Raw genomic sequence first — 25879 nt, 5'->3', positions numbered from 1 at the left:
CAAAGAAAATACTCTGTAAGATTTAGCATCTGCTGACCATACATCAGTCAGCAGGTGCTTGACCAAGTCATCTATATGATGACCAGCAGCAAACCAGTAAGGGCTATCATCAACAACTTCATCTGCTTCTTAGATTGGCATCTTGTGTGTTCCCATAACTATGGTGTAGAACATCTAGTGCAATTGGCATGAAGATAAGGGTTTCCTATCACAGAATTGTATTTAATTAACTATTTCAAAGGGATCTATCACCTAATAGTGCTCTGTCAACTTTAGAATGAATCTGTTGGCCATACCCAGCTGGTTAGGTGCTCAACCAGGTAAATGATCAGTATCAGATATTAAATGTTAGCCTGGATACCACCATGAACTATTTGTTCAGCCCTGTGCTTTGCACAGATTGATATAACAATTGAACATTGATCAGGGATATCTGTTCTTTGCCCCGACATTGCTAACCCCCCCACCACCAACACCACTCTGAACCTCAATACAGAGGAAAGCTCCTCCAGGTGAGTTACATTTTTGGAGGTCAGAGCTAAGCGAATGATGTCTGTTCTGCAACAAGTGGTAATTCCTGATTAATGTTCAGTCTATATTTCAATTATTCAAAGATTGGGAAAACTTTACTTTTCAATAGATTTACCTTGGTCTTGCAGGAAGGCTGTTGGCAAGTCACCTTATTCTCAAAGCTCAAACTATATGCTGGCAAAAATAAATGCTAAGAACTTTTCAATACTCCACCCTAATATGTAGTTATGATTGTTCATTAGTCTTTTTCATAATATGTTTTTGGCACATTTTTACACAGGTTGAAATACATAACATGCATAACTCGTTTTATAAGGGCCCTGATAAATGTTTTTGGCTTAGTGGAAGGGCTTTGAATAAATAGGCAGATCTAGTTCTCAGTAATATAATGGTATATTTAAAGGCAATATTAAAAAAAAAAGGTGCCCCTACTTAGGGGGGTTCTGGACCGTATTTGGTTCGTAAATCGTTTTGGGAGGAAAAAAAAAGCAGCCAGAGGAATCCATACTTTCTGCTAGATGCTTGACCTCTGTGTACTTACTTAAGTCACAGCAAGGTCATAGCTCCTAATCTGCAGAGTTGTTGCAAGGCAGTGAATGATAAAGAACTGAAAACAATGGGTCAGCATGACATTTAAGAAACTAGCATTTCAGTAGGGGAAAGAAAAGGTTAGTAATGCCAATCTCCATCCTATATCAGTACTGGTTTGGTGAGCAAACTTGCTGGCATGTGTGAGCTTATTGCGATAATTATAGCACACACCTTCATTTTTCTAAATCCCATGCAGAGATGACAGATCCAGGATTGTGTTATTGCTTCATCCCCTAAACCTGGGTTTTTGCCATTGACTCTTTTGAGTCCACTGCAATTTTCATCGGACATTGGATTGTCACTGATTATATAACTTTGAGTTACTTTGTCCCAGGCATCGAGGTCTGTTCCTGGCATTGCTAGGAATTGAGCTGACCTCTACACTGTGGCCCCTACCTTCGAGTGACTTTCTATAACCTAAATGCAGTTCTGTTTTAATAGAAAGTCAAACAAATTTACTTTGCATTCACTCTTTTTTTGTTTGTCCCTATCTCCTTAATCTTGACCTTAATTACAGACAATTGTTTTTTCCTTGAATACATTGTAATTGTAATACATTCCTTGAATACGTAAAATACAAAAAGCTGCATATTGTTGTGACCTTTCATTAAACCTATTCGCCTACTGCTTTGTGACACACATTTCACATCACATTAGTGTTACAGACTGTAAAGAGGATCTACATAAATTTCACTTCACTCATAGAGAAATGGTGATGCTATCCCCAGACACAGATATTGTGTGGCTCATCTAGTTACTATCTGGATAAGATAGAATTAGAAAACTCAGAATGTCGTTATCAAAGCTGTTCCTGTCCCATTTGTGATAGCCATTCCACAGATGACATGTATGTTTAGGGGTGTGCTGCACAGCAGGAGTCCCTTTAGGCATTGGATCACAAATACATCTAATCTACAGACAATCCTAACGTGAAAACACAATTGACTAATAAATTTGGTGTGCTTTTTGCCATATTCATAAATATAAGATCAGCCTGATTGCCATATTATTATCACCAGGTAGTGTTCCGCTCTTTGATAGTGGCAACCACTATAGGCTACAATTAAGATGGGGGTTGTTTGAAAATCCATGTCAGCAATAACATTGTGGTAATATGCTCACATACTTGTGTTCACGTACTGCCACTGCACAAGAGTGGTGATCAGTACTCCATTTAGCTTCTGTTTGTAACAATTATAAACAGGTTAAAAATGTAAAAAACAGAAAAGAAGAGAACACATTTTGGCTGTTTAATATTTCTTTTCACTAAATATTCTGTGCTAAACCATAAAAACAAATCATCAGTTAAAAAATATTAAATAAATGAAAGGTGCTGAGGCAAAGATAATGGTGGTTTCTATGATAAGCAAATATTAAAAGTAAAGTGATTTAAAGACACAGTAATTTTTACTGGTTATGCAACCATCTTTGTTAGGAATTATAAGCTCAGAACATTTTTTATAGGTTGGCATTGTTGACACAAAGTACAGTAAAAATGAACAAGCATAAGATAAAATATGCCTCCATGGCTATATCTACATTTGTTTCAGTCATAACATTTCCACTTGCATTGGATGGATTCATTTCTAGTGCAGCGACGTGGGAGCATGCTGAGTGTGACAGTTACATATATATTGATGTAACTTGTTATTGGAAACTTGTATAATGTGTTTATTTACCAACTAAAACGGTTCTGACAGTGGAAAGACACAGAATTCATTACCTATTTTGTGTAGATAAGGCTCCAATTACGTGCTCAGTTGGTGAATTATGTGAGGCGAGAGAAGGTATGAATGAAGTTTCATTTAGGCAGAGAAGTCCAAAAACATAAGGAAATTACAAGCACACCCACTTCAGACTTCACTCTTTCATATAGGGGAAGCCATATCTGCAAAAAGAAAGCAATAATACAAGTTTTTCATGATTTACAAATATATTTCACCTACTTTAGTAGTTTATTTATGACTGGTAATCCAGGAGGTAGAAAGAACACAAAGAACAGCGGTAAACCTAATCACTAAAGTCTCATGAAAGCTTTAATATATGATAAAAGGTACCTGTTTTGTAGAAGTTTCACCCAAAATATACAAAAGGGAATAGCCTAGTCATCTTAGTATTGCCTGTAGACTCCCTGCAGCTGAACATTTTCACATGACTAACTTACCTTACCATGCATTGTTTGTTACTGGACCCAGAGTCTTTACTTGTGCAGGCCATCCATTTGCTTGCCCAAGGCATTTGTCTTCTCTGGCATAAACAGAATAGAAAAATACAAATTAAAAAAAAAATAAATAAAAATAAGGTGAGGAACAAAGTCTTAAAATTGTTTCCACTAAAACCAAAATTTTGTAAATTGGCTTTGTACCATCCTTTACCCCACCTCCTAGATTCCACTGCCTATAGAAGAAATAAGGGTCAATGCAATAAACCTATTTTTGTTTTAAATGAGGAGAGAAAATGACTCAAAATGAAGAAACAGGGCCACTAGGGGGTGCTATGGCCTGCACAGAAGTGGTGTGAGCCCTGAGAAGGGCCAAGGCGCAGAGTCTAACCAGATTTTCCCCACAGCCTCTAATGCGCTGCTGGTTACTGCCAGGTTGCAGTCCTTGGGCACACCAGGGTGGGCTGGATGATACACGGTACCAAATCACTAAGCAGAATAGTCAAGGAAGGATGGGGTCAATGCAGGCAGAAAGCAAGAGAGGTCAGGTCACAAACCAGGGGTCAAATACCAGGGATCCAGGAAACAGACACCAGTGACCCAGGGGCCACTGCAGACACAGGAACACATAAGACGCTGTAAGCAACAAGAGGCAGAGGTGACACAGGAATATCCACAGACTGAGAGGAACACTGGGACAGCACAAGGAAATAGGCTGGAAACAAAAGACTGGGCAACAGTGGGTTAACACAGGAACTGGACAGAGGAAGCACTGACTCAAACAACATGTGTACAGGAACTAGCTCAAGAGAACTAAGGACTCGGCACTAGTGGAGACTTATTGCACGAACCCTGAGTGCTGTGTCTGAGCTAGCTAAATAGCCAAGGATTATTAAGAAGCTATTTTTTTCTGAACGGCCGGCGAAGCTGATAAAGCTTGCTAGCGTAGGCACGACTAGAGTCAGAACTGCCTGCATGCGTGGGAGAGAGGCGTCTACGCTTTAGTGAGGAAGAGGTATGTGTGACAGAAATACTATGAATTGAAAGGACCTTTTAGGATATATGTCAATAAATATTTAGATCTACGTATTACTACATAATTAAAAATACATAGGATGCCAACCTAATAAAGCTCAAGAATATGAAGTTCTGCTTCTTTCATTTATAATAATACCGCATTCAGAGCACAGAAAAGGTACACAATACCTTACTGTTTGTGATCAAAATAAAGTCATCCGTCTCCTTTTTAAATATCACCACCTCTTGGATCCTATCCAAAGCAATAAACCAAACTGTATTTGTATCATATTTATGGTCTAACCCTGTGTCTGCTTAAGATGGGTTGTGATTTTCCCAATAGTAATAAAATAAATGTGCTCATAAATTTGTTTTCATAATTGTCTTTTAGTTAAAAAAAAAAGATTATAGCAGATTATTAGTCAGTGGATCATTAGATTGGAGCTCTATAATTCAGATTGTTTGGCAGAGCTAGTATATTTTTCAGTGATTGTTATCTAATATGCATATCAAACTGATATTGTTATGTTTCATGTAAGATTGCAATTATTCTTCCATAAATGCTAATATGACTTGCATATATTGCTGTTCAATAGAAAAAGGAAACATGCAATTATATATTTTTTGATTGTTTTTAAATGATATGAAGGGAAATTAGACTGTTAATAAATTTATGGTGTACAATGCCATTGAAGTGGTCATAACATGTAGCAATAGAATGAGAAAGCAGTACATTATGACATATCTGTGTTGGTTACAGATCTGTGCTTTTTTCAGCAGTCTCCATCCATTATATTCACAGCAGAAAGTGCTAATTGCTGCTATCATATTGAATAGCTTTACATAAGACATAATGTCTTGAAAAAAATATGTGAAGATAGGATTTTCACCTGTGTATAATTGGCAAAGGGTCTTCTCTTCTTTTTTTCTAAAGGCATTAGAAATGCTTGTGGCAATATAGAAAAAGCGCTACAGGAGCAATTTTTTAAAAATGTAAATTGATAGTAATTTGCTTCCCCTCTCCATTCTCTTTGTCCAAATTTGACGGAGAAACGAGAAAACCATTTTTTTTTCTATCAATCATTATGCAACATAAATAAAAGGGATTTGTGAAGGGTTTTAAATGAAAAAATAGCTATAATACTTTTGAGAGGGACAGAAGGGTAGGCTCTTTACTGCCTTATGGTGAACAAAAGAATATATTTCTTATAGCAGAAAAATCATTGTGGTAAAAGAGGAGTACCCTATGAATTGACAAGATGTCAATCAAGAGCCCTCTTTTGCTACTTTGGTCTAAGTATGTCCTTTAACTCTTAGGATTATTCCTTGCCTTTAGGAGGTTTGACTGTAGACAAATTGAGGGCACAGCTCCTTCTCCCAGCTCTACTCCATCATTAGTTTGACCAGTTTTAACTTTGTTTTAACTAATTATAAAAAAATCATCTATTAGCTGCTGGCTGTTTTTTTTATTCAGGAGCTGCCCTGATTATCATGTGTCATGCCAGATACTGACATTTACTGCAGTAGCTATTTCCCAGCTTATTGTTACATTGGAGCCTTAGATTTGAACATTCACACAGCTTTGATGAGGAGTTGACTGTATAGAAAGGGGTCTACTGTTATTGTGGTCAATAGCACAGGACTGGAATCCACAACCTCCTAATTTTGTGGCTGGTGGAGCATCATTTTATTTCCCATTTGCACATCCTAAACAGTGCTGTTACTAATAATTCAGAGCCCTGGAACCTTGCTGTTCCTATTTGTAGAAGCCTAGTTCACTCTATAATCTTTCAAGGATCAACGTAATTTCAACGTATTCAAAGTAAGGATTCAAAGTAAACTCAATTCATGCCAGAATGATTTTTGCTGTAGGTAGAACAGCCTTTGCAAGCTGCCATTTGCATTCTTTCTTACCCTCCTTGTTGACTTCAGGTATGGCTGTGGCTAAAAGCTTTGGCGTCCATTGCTTCCCCCACTAATAGGGTGCTTATTATGCAAGCTGGCTAAGTTGATAAGCTGGATTTGATTTGCCATATGAATTTCCATTGACCTCCTCCATCCACCAAATTTTTACTGGGTCTAGTTCCTAGGGACCTGCTTTGCACAGTTTATGCTCAACATAGGACAACTGTCAGTCCTGCATTCATCAGGAAGCTATGAATGAAGCTGTGCTTGGGATACCCAAAATTACAAATTGCAATGAAAGAATAGGAAGCAGCTGTGTTTTTGCAAACTTTCTGTAAAATTTGTCATAATCATCAGCAATTTGTTTATTTTACTTTCTAGGGAGAGGAAACATTGACAGAACAGTTTTCTACCTTTTCCAAATGTTCCATGGAGCTAGGAAAGAACATGACAATACCTTCAGTAGAGCTTGCTGGATCCTGTTTTAACAATGTCATAGGTGTCCTTGTTGTTGAGTTTGCATCCTTATTGAACCTAGTAATCGTGCATCCTTTGAAAAATTCTTCCTTTCCTTTTACCTGGACCTCGTGTCACCTGACACCTTCTAGTCAGTGGTTAGGTAAATGTCCAAATCAACTTTGCAGGTGTGGCATTTTGGAATTTTCTGGATCATGTACTGGTCTGTGGCCCAAACTTCCAAGATGTCCCTCTTGTAGGATCTGTTTACAGGAGACCAGCTGTTTGGATTGCACTTGGATACAATAGTATTGTTCTTTGCATTTGCTGTAGTTCATTTTGAGGTATGTCCAGCCAAAATGAAACAAAAGTTTAGATTCAAAGTATTTAACAATGAACAAAATCCAACGTTTTGTTAAATCATTTACATCAAAGGCTCACAGCAGAATGCTTCCCCAGTATGCTTATACTCATTTGTAACTAGGAAAACATTGTTTCCATTGAGTGGTCTATTAGGAATCTCTTCTCTGCTTAACGTTCTTCACAATCTCAGCTTGCACCATGTACAAATTTGCAGAAGCACGTGATGCTTTCTGTGCCAGTCTAATTTGATTGCTTCTGACCGTCTTTATTCCTTTTAGCTTTCATCTGCTTGGCGACTTTCATAATTTTCAAATCAAAAAAGTATCTGCTTTTCAAATCGAACCAATTGAAAACCAATGTTCGGGGGAAAACACCGAGAAAATCACAGCAGACACTGACACAAACACTTTGTTAGGTACAATTTGTACTGATAACATGAAAGACAACACATTGGAAATACATTGTACAATAAGTCGGAAACAATCATTACTCCTAGGCTGCAGCATACTGTATTGGTGGGATTCAGGCAGCCAATCTTTCCTAAAAATCTGTTCCTATTATCTGATAGACAGCCATTGGGAACACTGTCTTCTGTTTTCTTGGACATCCGGTTTTATAAAAGTCGAGATATACATTAGTTACAAGCATGTTATTTGCAATAAATGGCCTAACTGAAGTTAGCTTCAACAACATGTTTGTTAAATTCTATTAGAAACAAAGTGTCGGATATTCAGGGCAACTTTAAAACTGACCCAAATCTAAACATTGACACTAACTACTGTTAAAGTGCAAGAGAAAAGGGGGGGGGGGGGGATAACTTTAACTCTATAGGAATTCCTTTTGCTTTCAGGAGGAAAATTCTAAATGGACTTTTTCTTCTGGACAAGGTAGAGAAAATGTGTAGACTGAAATCATACAGAACATTTTCACTCTCTAAAGAAATAACTGTTCTTTGTGCATGCAAGTGAATAGATACATTCAAATTCTATCAAATTGTTGGTCAGACATCAGACAGAAAAGTTCAAGGAGCAGACATGGGAACACATATTGCTGAGCTTTAATTGTCCTTCTTTTCTGCTGATTTTTAAATGATTTTTGCATATTACAAAAGTTTGCGAAGTGTATTAAAATGGACTTAAAATAAAGGATTGTGTCTAATAGGTTATATGAAAATTGAATCAGAAAGACCAACACTGAAGCATCCTAAAATAAAAATATATAAATGAATACATTTTAAAATATATTATTATTTGAGTGGGTTAGCAGGAGGAAAGGAAGAACTACCATATTTTTCGCCGTATAAGACCCTCCGGAATATAAGACGCACCCAATTTTAAAGGAGGAAAATATAGAAAAAAAAAAGATTCTGAAAGATTATTCCCCTTCTGATCACTCATGTGCCATTCATACCGGTATTCCCCTTCTGATCACTCATGTGCCATTCAAATTCCCTTTCTGATCACTCTATGCCTTTCAAATTCCCTTTCTGATCACTCTGTGTCATTCAAAATTCCTTTCTGATCATTCTGTCATTCAAATTCCCCTTCTGATCACTCTGTGCTTTTTTTCCACTGTACGGCAGTTAGGACAGGGAACAGCAGGTGGCGCTGTGCCGGCTTCTTTCGCTCTGCTTTACAGACAGAAGACACGATGCTGGCAGAGGAGAGGAGAACACACGCTGCATGCAGCCAGAGACACACGCAGGATCGGGTATCGGGTGAGTATATTATTTTAATTATTTTATAACACATTTGTCGTATAGGACGCACTAACTTTTCCCCCCCCAGTTTTGGGGAAGAAAAAGTGCGTCTTATACGGCAAAAAATACGGTACTTGATTTATAAATATTGTAATTACATAAAACTAAGATACAGCATGTGTGAATATTGTAAATAAAAAGATTTTGGAAAGTATGACCCCTTAAAACAGCTGTACATTTAAATTCAGCAAAACAAGCAAATTGTGTTTTTGGTTTTCTTAGTACCAGCTGAAAGAGCTCATAATACCCTCACTTATCTGTTGGTATCTCTGTTGGTACCCAAAACTGTAAAAAAAAAAAGGTATAGTATAAGTAAAAGAGGTATAATTTTAAAGTAAACGCATGTCCCAATAACAACAGTGGTTTTTATTGAAAATGTCTATACTCAATGTAATGTAGCAAAAGTACTGATGATTAGTACTCTTTATTAACTTTACATACAGCCAAACATTTATTTTTATCAACATTATCAATGTATAACTTTTTTTTGATCATACAACAGTCAACACCAAAAAGGTTAGTTGGCAGATTTGCATGTAGTAAGAGAACGGTTTTTAGGTTTGTGTAGGCTAAGATTAGTCCGGTATTGACACATGCGTCCTTCTCTCATGTCTCTACTGGTCAAACAAAAGCTCAGGAGATGTTTCAGCAGTACAGTGGGTGATATATAAAATGAAAGACAACTTTTTTATGTAAGGTAAAAATTGCATTCTTCTTCTGGGGTGGCTAAAAAAAAAAAGGAAAGCCCTTTCCCTTTTGTTCTGGTGATAAAGACAAAATGGGAGTGCAGAGCCTCCTGGGATACTAACTTCACACAGTCCAAGAGGCTTCTGGATGCTCCTCACACATGCGCAATAGGATTGGCAGTGTTTTTTCCCCATTTACAGCAGGCTACCTCACCCAATCTCACGCCTGCACAGTGTGAGATTGGGTGACGTATACAGAAGCTGGAAAACAAAGAAAGAAGATGGCAGTTTTCTCCACGCCAGGATGAAGGCAGATTAAAGGACAGCGCGGGACCCATTCGGCATGTAACGGCATGGGATTATTTTTTACTGCTTTAGTACTGCTTTAAAAGGGGCATTTTCAGAGGACTGGGGTAGAAGTGACATTGTCACAGCTCCACAGGGCAGAGTGGTGGACCCTCTGTGTCACCAGACCAGTGGGGGGAGACGTGCACGGGGCACAGAGTCTAGTCGGGCTCCAAAGTCTCTAGAGGTGAGGATGTTGTGCTGCTGCCAGGTTGCGGCCCCGTGACTGCTAACTTGCAGGAACAAAGCGTGGTGCCAGAACAAGAGCCAGAGAATGGTCAGACAAGCCAAAGTTCAGGGTAGGCAGCAATCAGGAATAGTCAGGAAACAAGCCGGGGTCGGTACACAAATAGGTCAAGAACAGGAGCCACAAACTGGAACAGCGGAAACCTGGGCGCAGAACCAAAAGGAACTCCTTGTCAAGACAACTTCCTGTTGCCAGCCACTTCCTTAAAAAGGAATGTCATGCAGATGGAGTGCTGGTGAAGAGACATTCTCAGATGTTGTTCATATGCCTGCCAGTAGATCCCCTGGACTTGTGGGAATCTGTGACAGATATTATACTATCATTTCAAAAGGTTAAAAACAGAAAGTAGGAAATTATACGAAAATAAGCCTGACATCTGCTATTGAAATGTATTGTTAAGATGTGATTAACAAAATTGTGGAATGGAGAATTATATAATAGAGTCAGCATTGGTTTATGAAAGATAAGTCATTAATGACATTGTTATGAAGAATCAAGTCTAAATGTGGCTGTCTTACAATATTGTCAATATATCCGTATTTTGCAAAGCACTGCGCTATTGTAACTAATAACAATAACACACCAGTACAAAATTGAAGGATATAAGAGCAAGGAGACAATGTATTTAGAGAACAGATTGATTAGATGTTAGAATACTGAGCTCATTTGTGAACAGAATACATTTTAAAATGGGATAAGGATTTTTTTTTTTAGGACCGGAAGGATGGTATAGATAATGATTTTGGCATTTTTCGACAAAATGACAAAATTATGTATGTAATTATAAAATCATTTTTAGTGACATATAACAGACAAAGGATAATGGCAGATGGAATTTTATTGGCAGATGAATTTATGTTTAAAAAATATAGCTTACCCACCTAGACTACAGTAATGATTTTTGGAATACTATTGGGGAATATCTTGGAAACAGAGACTGTAAAGTACCTGGTCCTAACAGTTCCCAGTTTATATTATGTCTAAATCCTAATTTTAAAAAGATTTGAATTAAAACACCCTGCAAGAAATTTGGAAGGTTTTGCCGGAAGGCTTCTGACTGAATAAAATAAATTGCCAGTCTCATTTGCAACAAACATTTGAAAAAGTATCTTTTTTTTGCTACAATGATTACATGTTAAGATTTCAAAGCCAGTTTAGGAATTTGACAAATACCTGTATACAAGGCAAGGTAACATGCATTTCATATTGAAGGAGTAAGGTGAGGAGCATCCACTAGTCAACTAATCAAGTTAGAGTGAATCAGTTGTGGAATGCATTAGGCATTAATAGTATTATCATAAGTTGAATTAAAAAATAAGTGGATTTTGTTTTTTACAATCGATGGGATCCAAATTATAATTACAATCATAGTAACCACTTAATTATTATTCAGTAAAATATGTTGAAGATGCAGATAGAAGATCCAAACAGAAGTTCACAAAATTATTTTTAATATGTATGTGAAGGTTTTTGATCGAACAGACAATGGTTAAGGCAGCCATCAGCTTTTTTTCTTGCCTAGTGGGGAGACATTGGGCCCCTAAGACTGCCTGTTGTGATCATAACAGGCACAAACACAACAGAATGTCAAAAGCAAGAAAAATACCATTAACTGAACTTGTGGTTCTTTAGATAGATTTGCCTTCACCTCTTGATCTGATGACTTTCTGTTTTAGTGACAATGACAACCATCACAAATAAAGATGGAGAGGGTTTTTACACTAGCATAGTTTATCAAAAAAAATAAAAAAAAGAATAAAGATCTGCTTAATGTTTTAGAGATCTCTAGCTGTCACTAAGCAGGGAGTGTATCAGACCTCCGCAGAGAGACCACTGTTCGAACTTGGGTGGAGGGAGCAGTGTTCTGTATGGTATCTGTAATGGAACCCGATACCAAGCAGTCATAAATGATTTCCTGTTTTCTTGTGAGTAATCCCTTCATCTGTGGTAAGACCCATCTGGTATGTTAGGAGTTTGTTCCTGAACAGCCTCTGGAGAGTACATGGCTCAATTATTTTGGAAAGTACAAAACATCTGATAAGGACGAATTTCATTTTTTTAAGTTGTTTCCCCTTTGCTCAGCACAGCAATCAAAATTAGCTGAACAATTCAACTTGTGAGAGTCTGCCACCATTGTTCATTAGGATTGCTGTGAGCACAGGCCATTGTGAGCACTTGAGAGGGCCCTCCCCTAGGTGGGAGGGACCTCTCAAGTCCCGTTTAGGACACTAAGTACTCCCAGAAGCAGAATGGCTGCAACTGGAAATGTTGGGCCCCATACTAGGCAAATCTCCTAAGTCCCCTCTCCCAGTTACAGCATTGCAAACTCTCTTGAGCAGGGCCCAGTACAGAAATACCTATTGTCCCCACCTGATGACAGCCCTTCTTCCCAATGTCAAAGTTTTAAAAATGCATTGCATGTCTTATATTAAAGAATGATTGATAATACAGTTATTTACAACTATGTACCATTAAGCGATATGTGGCCTTCATCTATATACCAAAAATATATACCAATATTCCAATTACATCTTGAAATGTATAGTTTCTTCTATCATTTAATATGAAAACATGTATTGTATCATTACAGTATAGAGAGATAATCAAATATTTTGCTGTTAGGAAAGCCTGAAATACGGTTGTTTTTGTATTTCTTACAGAAAGAATAGCAACTAATTTTTCATCAGGCTGCATGCAGTAGCAGGTTTTAGTAAAGCAGCAGTCGATCATGTTGGATATTTTCAACTGATTGGCATTGGTTTTCCAAAATAAATTAAATAATCAAAAATAATTAAATAATAATTATAATTAAATAATAAAACAATGCACATACACATATATATATATATATATATGTATATATATATATATATACTGTATATATTGGTAACAATACCTTACTTTGTGATTCTTTTGTTTAATAAGAAAATATGTCATTAAAACTCATTCAGTTTTGTGTTAACTTTGCAGGTGCCTTTGCTTGTAAAATGGTTCCATTTGTTCAGTCTACTGCAATAGTCACTGAAATCCTTACAATGACATGTATTGCTGTGGAAAGACATCAGGGAATCATACATCCTCTGAAAATGAAATGGCAATACACAAACAGAAGAGCATTCACCATGCTAGGTGAGTCATTTTTTGAAATTACAGTAACTTAGCAAAACAGAGATGCAGTCATTTAGATAAATTCTAGTCACTTGGGATGAAATACTTTAATGTAAAGATGTTCAAAAATAATGCAATAAATATTTTTCGCTCCTCCATTAATAACTTCCAAAGTGAGTAAACACAAACCAAATCTATATACGGTTTCTATTTGGTATGTTAAAACTTTTAGCCTGAATAAATAAAGCTTTATTATTTAAGCTCTCCTATGCTGGAAGATATGCTTTCATCCGTGAACCTGGGTGATCCAGCATACCTGAAATAGATCTGGTCCAGGGTTGGGAACATTTGCTAACAAATAGCAAATTACTTTTAAGAAATGCATTCCAGCTTTGCTGGTTCACCCAGGCACACTGATAAAAGTCAACAAAAAATGACAAAACACAAACAAAAAAAGGTCACAATACATCACAATAATACCTATATTTTACCAATTGCAAAGAAGTTACAGGTGTATAGGGTGAGTCCTAATGTACCCTGCAGATCACGATGTGTACACACTTGTGTGCCAACACAGGATGCCACTAATGTGCAGGCAGTTCCTTATAAAGTAAATGTGTATATAACTTTTCAGGTAGCAGTCTTTTGTGTTTAAATTACATAAAATAATAATTGTTTAATACTTGAATGTCTTTACAGCTATTGTGTGGTTGATAGCAGCACTTGTTGGAGTACCTATGTGGCACGTACAGCGTTTAGAGGTAACAAACTTTCCAATGACTAAAGCTTTCTTGGAATAAACTAGAATTTTTTGAGTCATACCATATTATAGCTAATATAATAGGCAGAATTTTAATGAAATGAATTGGATTTAGATGTAACAGTGTGAGACTGGACAGATATGAGTATGGTTTAAGAAAATCAATGTGCATTTTTGCCCCCCATATTAATTTGCATTTGTTGGCAATTATGTTATAATAATGGATGTAAACTTTATTTTATTTAAAAGTAGTTGACTGGTGATATGTTTCTTAGAAGGACCTGTGTTGATGGCCTTATGTTTGTGCCAGATGGGTTTTACATCCCTATACAAATGCAAAACTGGTTAACTGTAGGTCTGTTGCACCTCTCAATTAATGCAGAAGGATCACAGGATCCTTTCAAAATTATGCCTAAGCCCCATTTATAAGATATCCTAAAAAAAATTGCTTTTTATATGTTTTCAGACAATTTAAATGTAAACAGATTGCAAACTTTTTTAGGATGCAGCATATCTGGGAAATTATTATGTGGAGTACTAGATGGAGAGAGCAGGTGCTTCAATCATAATCATCAGAGCTTCTTAGTAAGGTGCCTTTTGTCTATGACTGCGTCATTCTGTGTATGACTGTGTAAGCTGAAGTGGTTGGCATGTTTGCCCAGCTTAAAAAAACAAAAAAAAATGATCATAAAGAATCTATTTTGTACACAGATGGGGAGATTAAAAACATTGTTTTGAATAGAAAAGCATAAAAGCATTCTGTTCTGCAAAAGTTAATAATTTTACTCATCAGACTAAAGTTTGACATTTATAAATATATTACAAATATTTGATTACTTTTAGAGCACGGAATTTTCCATTGAATTCATGTTTCAGTATTACCTAATCATCAGACATAAAAACATCAAATAGATCAACTTTTTCAAGCAGAGAAGGAAAACATTGAGTAGTTGGTGGGTCTTTATCAGGGCATTATTGTTTACTACTCAGGAGAACACGATGGGGCATCCAAACCATCTGTACAGCCATTGTTAGCTTTTCTGTTTTTGGAAACAATAAATTAACTCTAGGGACTGTAAATAAAAGTGTGTATGGACACCTTAGGCCAGGGGTCATCAAACTTTTTTGGCCACTAGGCCATTTCAGGGGTGGGCAGGAGCAAACTAGGCCGAACTCTCTCTGGAGTCCCGTCCTAATGGCTCTGCCCCCCACCAGGATCGCCGCCTGAAGGGAATTCCTTCTACTTGGCAAAGCATTTGGAGGAGAGGGAATGTTATCTATATACCCCGGCCGGCGTTAACACTTCCGCCACCGGGAGCCATAGCAAGAGGAGGCTCAGGAGCTGCATGCGGCTCCGGTTCTGGTAGTTTGTTCCAGCCTAATCCCGGCCGGCAACCCGCAGCTCCGGAGCCGTGGGTTGCCGGACGGCATTAGGCTGGATCCGCCAGCGGCGGTTAAGCTGCAACAAACTACCGGCTAGGCTGTATCTGGCCTAAAGACCGGAATTTGCCCACCTCTGCCTTAGGCCTACGAAAGCTACTAAATGGGACTGAGTTGTTGGTGAGTCTAGTTCAGCAGCCACCCATGTCCAAAAACTTTCAAATTTTTCAACACTCATATAATATGTGGTGTACATATTGGGATTATAGTCATCACTTTAAACTCACACTTACATTAACAAGAACTTAGAAATCACCAAGTTTTGAGTAAATCCTTCAAGATCAAATCTAATAACAACTTGGTGTTTATCAAATTCTCAAAGATATTGGTATAACCATGTAGATACATACAAACCACTACAAGTGGTGCTGTTCCATTGCACAAAATGTACATTTGCATTTAACAGACTTTGGGATAATTTACATTACTGGGCAAATAAAATGCATAGCAGTTAGCAATAGATAAAACAATACATTTACCTAAATTATTTTACATTAGAAAGTAGAAAAACTGCTATTACTGTTCCAATTTAATTAACTTTACTGATTACACAGTTGATAGATATAATCTCAGTTTTCACCGAGTACATGTACTTACTGTTTGCCTGCAATTTGTACAGATAAATGGTGCTTAAGTGTATGTCAGGAAAATGATACACAAAATAAGAGCTCCTATAAATACAATTGTAGGCTTTTTTAACCAATGGAAGGTCACCACTTAGAGTTGGAATCATTGCTAACTCCTGTTTTTTCCTAATAAATGTGCAGATTTATGAAAAGTAAAAAAGAGTCTATTATCCATTAAATTATAAAGAGGAGGATATTTATTAAATATTCCTATGATTAATAGTTAATTAGCCAAAACAATTAGTAATTACAGTGACTTCAGGTCATGATACACAACATGCTATTTTATGTGAATATTTTTCACGTTTAAATATAATTCATTTAGGCACTAGGAATAGTGGGGCTTTTTCAAATACCTACATCATCTATAAAAATTAAAAAAAATAAACTTATTTTTTTAAAAACATACCATCCAAAATTCCATGTTTTTAATATATATATATATATATAAATATATATATATATATATATATGTACAAAATACAATAAATGATTTTGGGCTTACGTTTACAACTAATCAAGGATATGGATATTTGACAAACATTATGTCAGTATATCATCTCAGTGGATAAAGAGTGAGGACGCATTTTGCAGTACAATGTCTGCTTCATTAGATTAACATGCAGATAATATCCGTTAACTAAAGTATAATATTAATTATGCATAAGAACAAATATACATGCTATACAATAATTTTGGTAACTTCAAATTGATTGTTTTTGTATGTCTCACCTCTTGAAGACCTGATAAAAGTTTAGGTGCTTTGCCCTGGAAATGCATTTTCTATTGTTTTTTTAATGGAAAATGAAATGTGATAGTCTGGCCTTCCTTTCCTTTCTTTGCACTCCAAGCTTTTTTTTTATTCTCTAACAGCACATTCTAGCAAAGAACAAATTGATATTATACTTTTAAAACACTATATCCCTGAAAATACGTGCATGCAATTTTTACATGGTTTCATATATGGCTTTTTTTGTAATATTTTCTCATTTAGACCATAAGTAGATTTCTAACATGATTTGCATTGTCTGTATTTCAGATTAAATATGATTTTTTGTATGACAAACATTACGTGTGCTGCTTGGAAAAATGGAACCAACACATACACCAGAAAATCTACACAACCTTTATTCTTGTGATCCTCTTTCTCCTTCCATTAACATTGATGCTTTTGCTCTATAGTAAAATTGGCTATGAACTCTGGATAAAGAAACGAGTTGGAGATGCATCAGTGCTTCAAACTATTCACGGCAATGAGATGTCTAAAATAGCCAGGTTGGTTTATGTATACTTTATTTATGAATCTCTGTGATCAATCTTAGTCCGTTTAATTAATCCCCAATATGTAAAATCTTACATAACTTCGATCAGGTTAACTATTTAAAAATAACAACACTTTTAATTATGCAGCTTTTATTAAAAATGTTACATCATGATCCTTCTTTGAGGTTCTTTTTCAGCCACTTCCTTTTGAATGGGGACAAGGCTCTTACTCTGTCACACAATTGTGGGCTTCAACGGTTACCCTGCTATTGCGGTTCAATACACATTATAAACCAGAGGCATTGGCCACTGGTATAACCATCAAAAGACTTTGTCCCACTTCGGGAAAAAACATACGACCATTGCTAGAGTATAAGTAGAAAAGAAGTAGCTGTTAGGAGGCTGCAGAATATGAGCAGCAGCCAAAAAAAAAGGATGAGAAAAAATGCAGAAAAACAAGCTTATTACCAAATAGTGTAGCAAACATATGGCAAAAGGCCTTCACCCTCCCCTAAAATCCACCTATATTTCCTCCATAAAGACATCAGTTGGTCACCCTTCTGCTATACCTCAGGAAATCACAGCAGTTTTTCACTATTATACATCTCTTTAACCATTTCTATAACCTTTCCCCCCCCCCCACCCGTGGTTCATTGGAAGTGATAAGGGATTACATAGATGTCACTGCTCTACCCATGCTAGATCCTGACACAATAGAGGCGCTAGGACCCCCTTTTTCAGATACAGAGTTAGCCTGCAGGAAAGAGCCCTGTCCACATGGTTTAGAAACATTTGATGCTAACCTTGTCCTGTTTCTAAACAAGTTTTTTGCAATTTTTTTCTGGTTGGCCATTTCCCCATCAGAGTTTGGAAGTTTATTTCTCCTTTACCCATAAACAAGACAAGGACCATAAAGTATGTGCAAACTGTAGGCGCATACATATCTTTAATTGGGATATCAAGTTTTTTCCAAACTTATTGCTAACAGGCTTAGCCCTTTAAATTCCTGTCTTATCGACCAAGATTAAGTTGGTTTTATACCAGCGAGTGAAGCACTCTCCTAGTATTAAAACACAGAGAAAGCTCATGTTTATTTTATACCTACCTGCTTTTTATGGGTTGATGGAGAATTTTGATTTTGATCATGTGATTTGGTTCTTCTTGCAACTAGCACAATGACAATTGATACTGGGCTCATGCAGGTTAACCCACATAGCAACCCTATGGTCTTCCTTTACTTTCTGGGTGTTATGCAAGCGGGTGTGGACCCACTGTGCCACTGACCGGGTATACTCTAGAGGGGCGTGACTAAGCAGCTACCAGGTCTTCGCTAGAGCCTCTGAGGGTGAGGATAGGCTTGAGCTGCGGGGCTGCCAGGTGCCACTCCAGAGCAATCCCCAGGCCAGTGGCAGCTGACCACAGAAGTCAGGAAACAAGGATACAGGGCCAGGATCAGGCAGCAAACAGGCAAAGTCCAAAAACGTATTTCCAAGGTCAGGGTCAGGCAGCAAACAGGCAGAGTCCAAAAACATATTCCAAGGTCAGGGTCAGGCAGCAAACAGGCAGAGTCCAAAAACATATTCCAAGGTCTGGTACACAGCAAAGCAAATACACAAAACACCTTAGCACTGAGAGTAATGCAGGTAAGCCAGAGATTGCTCAGGCAACTTCCTGTAATAGGAGGTGCCTTTGAATACCTGCAGGACATGAGCCATTGGCTGTAGGAAACAGAGGGCGTGTGTGTGTTACCTCAGAGACACACCCACGCCAGCTCACACACCAGAGCAAGTCTCAGCATTAAAGAAACACTGACATGGAACATAGGTAGTGGGTTACCTGAGAGATAGGACCCGGCGCCTTATTTGCTATGACCTACTCTCACCTGACACTACTTCTCTCCACGTGTCTATTCCTTCTATCTTTAAAGAGTTTTAGACTTCAGGCCTCACAGTAATTTCAAAGTAAAACCTTCATAATTCAGAGCTGCTTAACATCTCCCTGCCTTCCCCTAGGTTCAGTAGTCTATTTATTACTGTTCCATTCCAACCTTTTAAGGAGACACTTAAATATTTAGAAATCTTCCTCTTGTATAACCCCACAACTTTGTTCTCTGTAAACTACCCTCTGTTGTTTCACTGGGTTCAGGCAGACTTACGTAAATATGACTTCCCACCACTTTCCTGGCTTTTCAGGATCAAGGTTCCTTAAAATGAATATTCAGCCTATTTTTGGCATCTTTTTCAGGCAATACCTCTATCCCCTCCCTCTAATTTCCTTCTTAGGATCCAGAGCCTTTTCATCCATTTTGGAGCTGTTCAAGATGTATTCTCACACCTTTTTTTGATCTAATTAGTTGACAGGTTCCACTATGTGGAACAAAAGGCCTGTGTAGCACTCGAGCATGCCTTACCACCCTTTGACATTCCATCAAAAGGGTGCCTACACACAGCCTGTCACCTCTCACAACTGACCTACTGTCCCCTCTATCTTGCAAATCTGGTTTAGAATTCTTGTTTTTGATAACCCTGCCTCCCCCCTGGTCATAGAAAAGTCATCTCAGTTTTTTAACTAGGATGTCCAAAACAACTTCCAATCAGTCAGCCTTCTTCTTGACAATTCTTCCTCTTTTATCTTTCTCAGGTTTGGACCTTCACAATCCCTCTTCTTGGTTCTATTATCAACAAATATGTTACTTTGTATCCTCCTTTCCTGATAAAAGTGCTCTAATCAAGGACCATACCCCCTTTTTAAAAACTGTTAAATAAGCAATCTTGTCCCATACATGTGATATCCTAAATCTATGGTATGAGATGAAGCTCACCTGTCCCCCCCACTTTATACATGTTTTAGGAATGTGAGCTAGGTTCCAAACTATTAGCAAATGAGTGGAAAAAGTAATTCATTTTGACTCACAAACTATCTTTGTCCTGTCGAGCATAAGAAAAGAACTTCAAAAGTTTTCCCAGATGGTATCAGTGTCCAGTGGTTATGCACACATTCTTACACTCTGGCCCTGATCCTTGCTGGCACTGCCGACGTGCGATGGGGACAATTTGTCCAGTAAAACAAACTATCGAACCAAAAATAATTGAGCCCCATAGAAAACTTAAAACATAACAAAATAATTTCTACGTGCGATGGGGACAATTTGTCCAGTAAAACAAACTATCGAACCAAAAATAATTGAGCCCCATAGAAAACTTAAAACATAACAAAATAATTTCTACTGGTGGGTCAAGAAAAAAATGTGCCGCCTCAAAACCATTATTATGTGAGATACACGTATAAAGAGAGGACACATCTGCAGTACCTATACCATACTAGGTTCATTTCACAATTCAAATAGGTAATAATGTGTGGCCAAATGGCCAATGAAATTGTGTTACCAAAAAAAAAAAAAAAAAAAACTTTCATTAAACTGGCATGAATTTGGGTAATGTTGTTGCATTATGTAAGCTGCTGCTGAGACTCCACAAAATGTGTGTGGTTCTGTAACACCTCCTCCTTCCTTCCACTGAACTTACCAATAACAAAATGGCATTGTTTTTTTTTGTTGCCCAATCGTGCTGCACTAACAATGCAGAACTTGGGCTAAAATGGTAGTGTTGCTAGAATTTGCAGCAGTTTAGTTCAAGGCCTGAAATGAAAAATGTCCCAGAAAGTCTGGATTCTGAATGTCTCAAAGAACCCCATTAAAGTCAATAGGGAAAAATTCTGGTGGTTAGTTCTTGCAGAGAGATAAATAGCATTGCAATAGGAAGTCTGGATTCTGAATGTCTCAAAGAACCCCATTAAAGTCAATAGGGAAAAATTCTGGTGGTTAGTTCTTGTAGAGAGATAAATAGCATCGCCTTCTCTCCTGTGCATGCAGGCAGTGCTGACCCTGGGCCTGCCTGCCCTTCCATGTTTTATCAGTTTCTCCCATCCTGCCGGCCAATCAGGAATTATCCTCTTATTCATCCCTGGCTATTTAGCTAGCTCAGAGACAGCACTCAGCATTCGTGCGACGTGTCTCCACTAGTGCCACATCCCCTAGCTCTGCTGAGCATTTCCTCTACAGCTGCTGTTTAATTCAGTGCTCTCCCTTTTCAGCTCCCGTGTTAACCCCTTATTGCTCATTCTGGTGTTTCCCTGCCTGTACTCTTTTTCTGTTCCAGTGTTCCTCTGTGTCTGCAGCATCCCTGTGTCTTCTGTATCACCTGTGCCTCCTGTCGTTTCCAGTGTCCCCTGTGTTCTCTTGTGTCTGTGTTGGCCCCCGGGTTACTGGTGTCTATTTCCTGGATTTCCGGTTCTTGACCCCTGGCTTGTTCCTGACCTTTCTTCCTTGCTGCCTGCCTCGACCCTGGCCTTCCTTGACAAGTATATTGCCTAGTGATTTGGTACTGTGCATTATCCTGGCCACCCTGGAGTGCACAAGGACCGCAACCTGGCAGTAACCAGCAGCACAACATCCTCACCACTAGATGCTCTGGAAAAGACCGCCTTCTCTCCTGTGCATGCAGGCAGTACTGACCCTGGGCCTGCCTGCCCTTCCATGTTTTATCAGTTTCTCCCATCCTGCCGGCCAATCAGGAATTTTCCTCTTATTCATCCCTGGCTATTTAGCTAGCTCAGAAACAGCACTCAGCATTCGTGCAACGTGTCTCCACTAGTGCCACACCCCCTAGCTCTGCTGAGCATTTCCTCTACAGCTGCTGTTTAATTCAGTGCTCTCCCTTTCCAGCTCCCGTGTTAACCCCTTATTGCCCATGTTTCCCTGCCTGTACTCTTTTTCTGTTCCAGTGTTCCTCTGTGTGTGCAGCATCCCTGTGTCTTTTGTCCCCGGGTTACTGGTGTCTATTTCCTGGATTTCCGGTTCTTGACCCCTGGCTTGTTCCTGACCTTTCTTGCTTGCTGCCTGCCTCGACCCTGGCCTTCCTTGACAAGTATATTGCCTAGTGATTTGGTACTGTGCATCATCCTGCCCACCCTGGAGTGCACAAGGACCGCAACCTGGCAGTAACCAGCAGCACAACATCCTCACCACTAGATGCTCTGGAAAAGACATGGTTACTGCTTAAACTCTGTGACTTGGCCCTTCTCAGGGCTCATACCACCTCTGTGTAAGTCGTAGTGCCCCCTTGTGGCCCTGTCTCCCCAAGCGTGACAGAGATATTAAATATATTTGATGCATGTGTCTTTTTGTACACGTTGGGGACAGCACCAAATGCAGTTGTTGGGAGGATGGGCACTACATAGCTGGGCATAAAAAAGAAAATGTATATTCTGTCTTTCATAGCAGGGAAGGCATTTTAAGGTTACCTACATATCTTCTCATATAATATCTACTCGAAAACAATATCATAATTAAGAGCTTTCTTGAATTTATAAAAGACCAGGAATATAAAATATGCTTTCTTTTTATACAGATATATTATAATTGGAGTTTGCAAACAAGTATGGCACAGATTCACAGACTGCTAAGGTGTAAATTCAAACTCCAACTCTATTATGTTTTGGATTAAAAGTAAATGTTTGTGTTTGAAGATCACACCAAGCTATGTAATGTAGTAAAGCCATTATAGAATACACTGTTTGATTGTACAAGACAAATGAGGTGTAATGTAATACATATAACCCTATGCTCTGGAGGTTTTAAATATGTCTACATCATATAATCTATGGGAAATACAACAAAGGAAGGAAGGAAAGTGGTTGAAAGATAGGGAAGGAGAGGAAGGAAGTATGGACAACTTTTTAGCTTTAATACCAATGAAATGATCATCAAAGAATGAAAAAATGTATTAATTGTTTGGAAAACACATTGCATGATATGTGATTCATATTAATCAGCAACCATTTTTATAATAGGAAGAAGAAGAGAGCAATCATTATGATGATAACAGTGGTTGTGCTTTTTGCAGTCTGTTGGGCACCATTTCACGTTGTGCACATGATGATAGAATACAGTAAGTAGCTGCTGTGTCTTCAAGTTAGTGCTAATATTTGATCCTATCATTAAAGATTTTAACTCTTCAGTGAGCACACATAATGAAAAGGAGCAATTGGTATTCAGAGAGTTCTAAAAACTGCTAAAGAATAGTTCATGAAAAAATAAATAGAGATAAGAAGTACACAAGACTTACCCCAGGGGGTACCTTTGTACAAACAGATTATGTAAGGCTTAGTTTGCATAGATAATAAATCAGGATAAGGATATGTTTTTTCAAAAGGTGAGAGTTATTTTCAAGTCAGCAAGAAACATGGCTAAGATAAACACTCATATTCTTGCGCTAATGTTTTGTGAATTGAGCCTTTGTATTCCTAAATGGGCAAATTGTGCTTTTGCTATTGTGTTAGGGAATTAGAGGATCATATAATGGGCATGGCATGGGGAAACAACCCAACAGTAGTACTGGTATTTGTGTCTTTGTATGAGGAGGATCAGAAAGAGCACTGTCAAAGCCTAAAAGGATGACCCCCAATGGGCTACTTGTGTGCATGCTTCTTGAATCCTACATACAATCCTGAATACTACAGATGGGAGCATGTTCACACTGTACATTCAGTACATGCGACAAACATAACAAAAAAGTCTGGAGATGTTATGGTGATCATAATACTGACTGCAATATCATCCACCATGACTGGTTTGGCAGTGGGTGACAGTTTTGAGGGGGCTGTCCTTGGAGGATTTACAGAACTTTATATGCTAACTGGTACCCTGACTGTTGCTAGGTCTCGGGATGAAATCCTTGGACGCATTGTCAGACCTTATGCCGGTGCATTGGAGTTCTACCTCGTGCAGGACAATGCCCTGCCTCATTTGGCCAGAATGTGGAGGCAGTTCTTAGATGATGAAGCCATTGATGCTATTGTCTAGTACTCATGTTCCCCAGATCTGAAACCAATACAGACAACCAGGGATATTATTTACTGAGCCACATTATGTGTTGATGGAATTTGTTCAATTTCAATCATTTTGTGATTTCAGTTTTTTACTTTTAATTTTCACTGCCTTTTTGAATCCAGCCCTCATTTGATAAATTTTAATTATCTTAGCATAAAATTGGGCCTTGCTTTTAGAATTCAATATATTAAAATAAAGAAAAAACACCAATATATTACATTGTACAGGGTTACTAGCACAATGCATTTCTAAGCTCATTTTACCTGTTTTTTATGAGTATTCTAATTTTGACCACAATTTACACTTCTTTCTAGGTAATTTTGAAAATGATTATGATGATGTCACAATCAAGATAATATTTGCCATTGTGCAAATAATTGGATTTTTCAATTCAATCTGCAATCCGATTGTATATGCTTTCATGAATGAAAACTTTAAAAAAAACTTCTTGTCTGCCATATGTTTTTGTTTCATGAAAGAGTCCTCTTCTCCGTCAAGAAGACATGGGAACTCTGGTATTACTTTAACTCAACAAAAATCAAGAGACAATACAAGTGAAGAGACCAGGAGAGAAGCTTTTAGTGAGGGAAATATTGAGGTGAAATTTTATGACCAACCTGTTTCTAAAAAGACCACAAAACGACATCTTCACTTGTTTTCCTCTGAACTCACTGTTCATTCTTGAGCAGGTAAACAAAAAGCAAAGGAAAGTTCTATAACTGTATGGGACTTGTACACACATCTATGTGAATTCTATTAGTATTAACTTTTATGATTTTAGCTGTGTTTAAGGAACATTTCAAATATTAATATCTAAGGTCCAGAGTCCTATGGTCTGAGGCTAGCAAATGTGGCTTTCATTAAAACAATCATTAAACCGTATAGCCTCCTTACCCATAATACTTTCATTGCTATCACTGAAAATGAGAAAAAAACAAAACAAAATGTCCTAGTTAAATTTGTAGTGACATAAGGCTTTAGTCCCAAGTATTCTTCTTTTACAGAGGCAGGGTCCTTTGATGTCCATGTCCCTGCCTGTGCGATTCAGTTTCTAATATTATTAATAGCAAGCATTTATAGCAGCAGAGTCCTCTCAGAATCCAGAACAGAAGTCCCAGTGGTGAGGTAAGCAAATAGGGACTGTTTGAGAATAGGCAAGTGCAGACAAATCTACATTGCTAGTTTTGCTAAACATAACACTTATCATGTCAGTTTGCCTGGGGAATCACGTGTTGGCGGTGGTCCCAAAAATTCATTCATTCAGATCCCACGCCTCAGCCCAACTAAATGACAGCTTGGAACTCAGGCCAACCTATTAGCCACTGCTGTGCAGATGCTTGGTGCTGTGTCTTTGGAGCATGCCTATCATGTATCTCGGATTCATTCTGCCTAGTTACCTATGCCATCTTGCCTGCAGCCTGCCCTGACCTGCCTGGTTAACAACACCACCTTGTCCGTCACTTGCAAAGAGCTCAGTACTTACTAGGAGTACAAGTCCATCAACCCTTGTGAGGTGATCTGGTGAAGATCAGGTGTTGCTTTGTTTCTGTGCCTTGGGCAATCCCACATATCCTGGCAGTAGGGGAATGATAACAGAAAGACCCAGACAAAAATGTCAGCTTTAGGAGACATTGGTCCACTCAAGGAGCTATGCAAACAGATATCTGGTAACATGTATCATAATCTCAGTACAAGAAGTTCATGGGGGATACTTCCAGCTTGAAGGCCACTT

The 25879-nt window shown here is 38.1% G+C and overlaps 1 protein-coding gene across 1 annotated transcript in view; it reads left to right on the top strand.

Moving 5' to 3' along the window:
- The window catches only part of QRFPR (pyroglutamylated RFamide peptide receptor), a 26353-nt gene extending 1023 nt beyond the window's left edge, over positions 1 to 25330 (top strand). The window contains exons 2-6 of the mRNA XM_072407114.1: positions 13032 to 13190; positions 13869 to 13930; positions 17035 to 17270; positions 23109 to 23206; positions 24462 to 25330. Coding sequence (XP_072263215.1) covers positions 13032 to 13190; positions 13869 to 13930; positions 17035 to 17270; positions 23109 to 23206; positions 24462 to 24832 — 926 coding nt within the window. The 3' untranslated portion in view covers positions 24833 to 25330. The remainder of the gene's footprint in view (positions 1 to 13031; positions 13191 to 13868; positions 13931 to 17034; positions 17271 to 23108; positions 23207 to 24461) is intronic.
- Positions 25331 to 25879: the final 549 nt, after the last annotated feature.

Source organism: Pyxicephalus adspersus, chromosome 3, assembly GCF_032062135.1.
Source record: "Pyxicephalus adspersus chromosome 3, UCB_Pads_2.0, whole genome shotgun sequence".
NCBI classification, from domain to species: Eukaryota; Metazoa; Chordata; class Amphibia; order Anura; family Pyxicephalidae; genus Pyxicephalus; species Pyxicephalus adspersus.
This window is presented reverse-complemented; position numbering and strand designations above follow the sequence as displayed.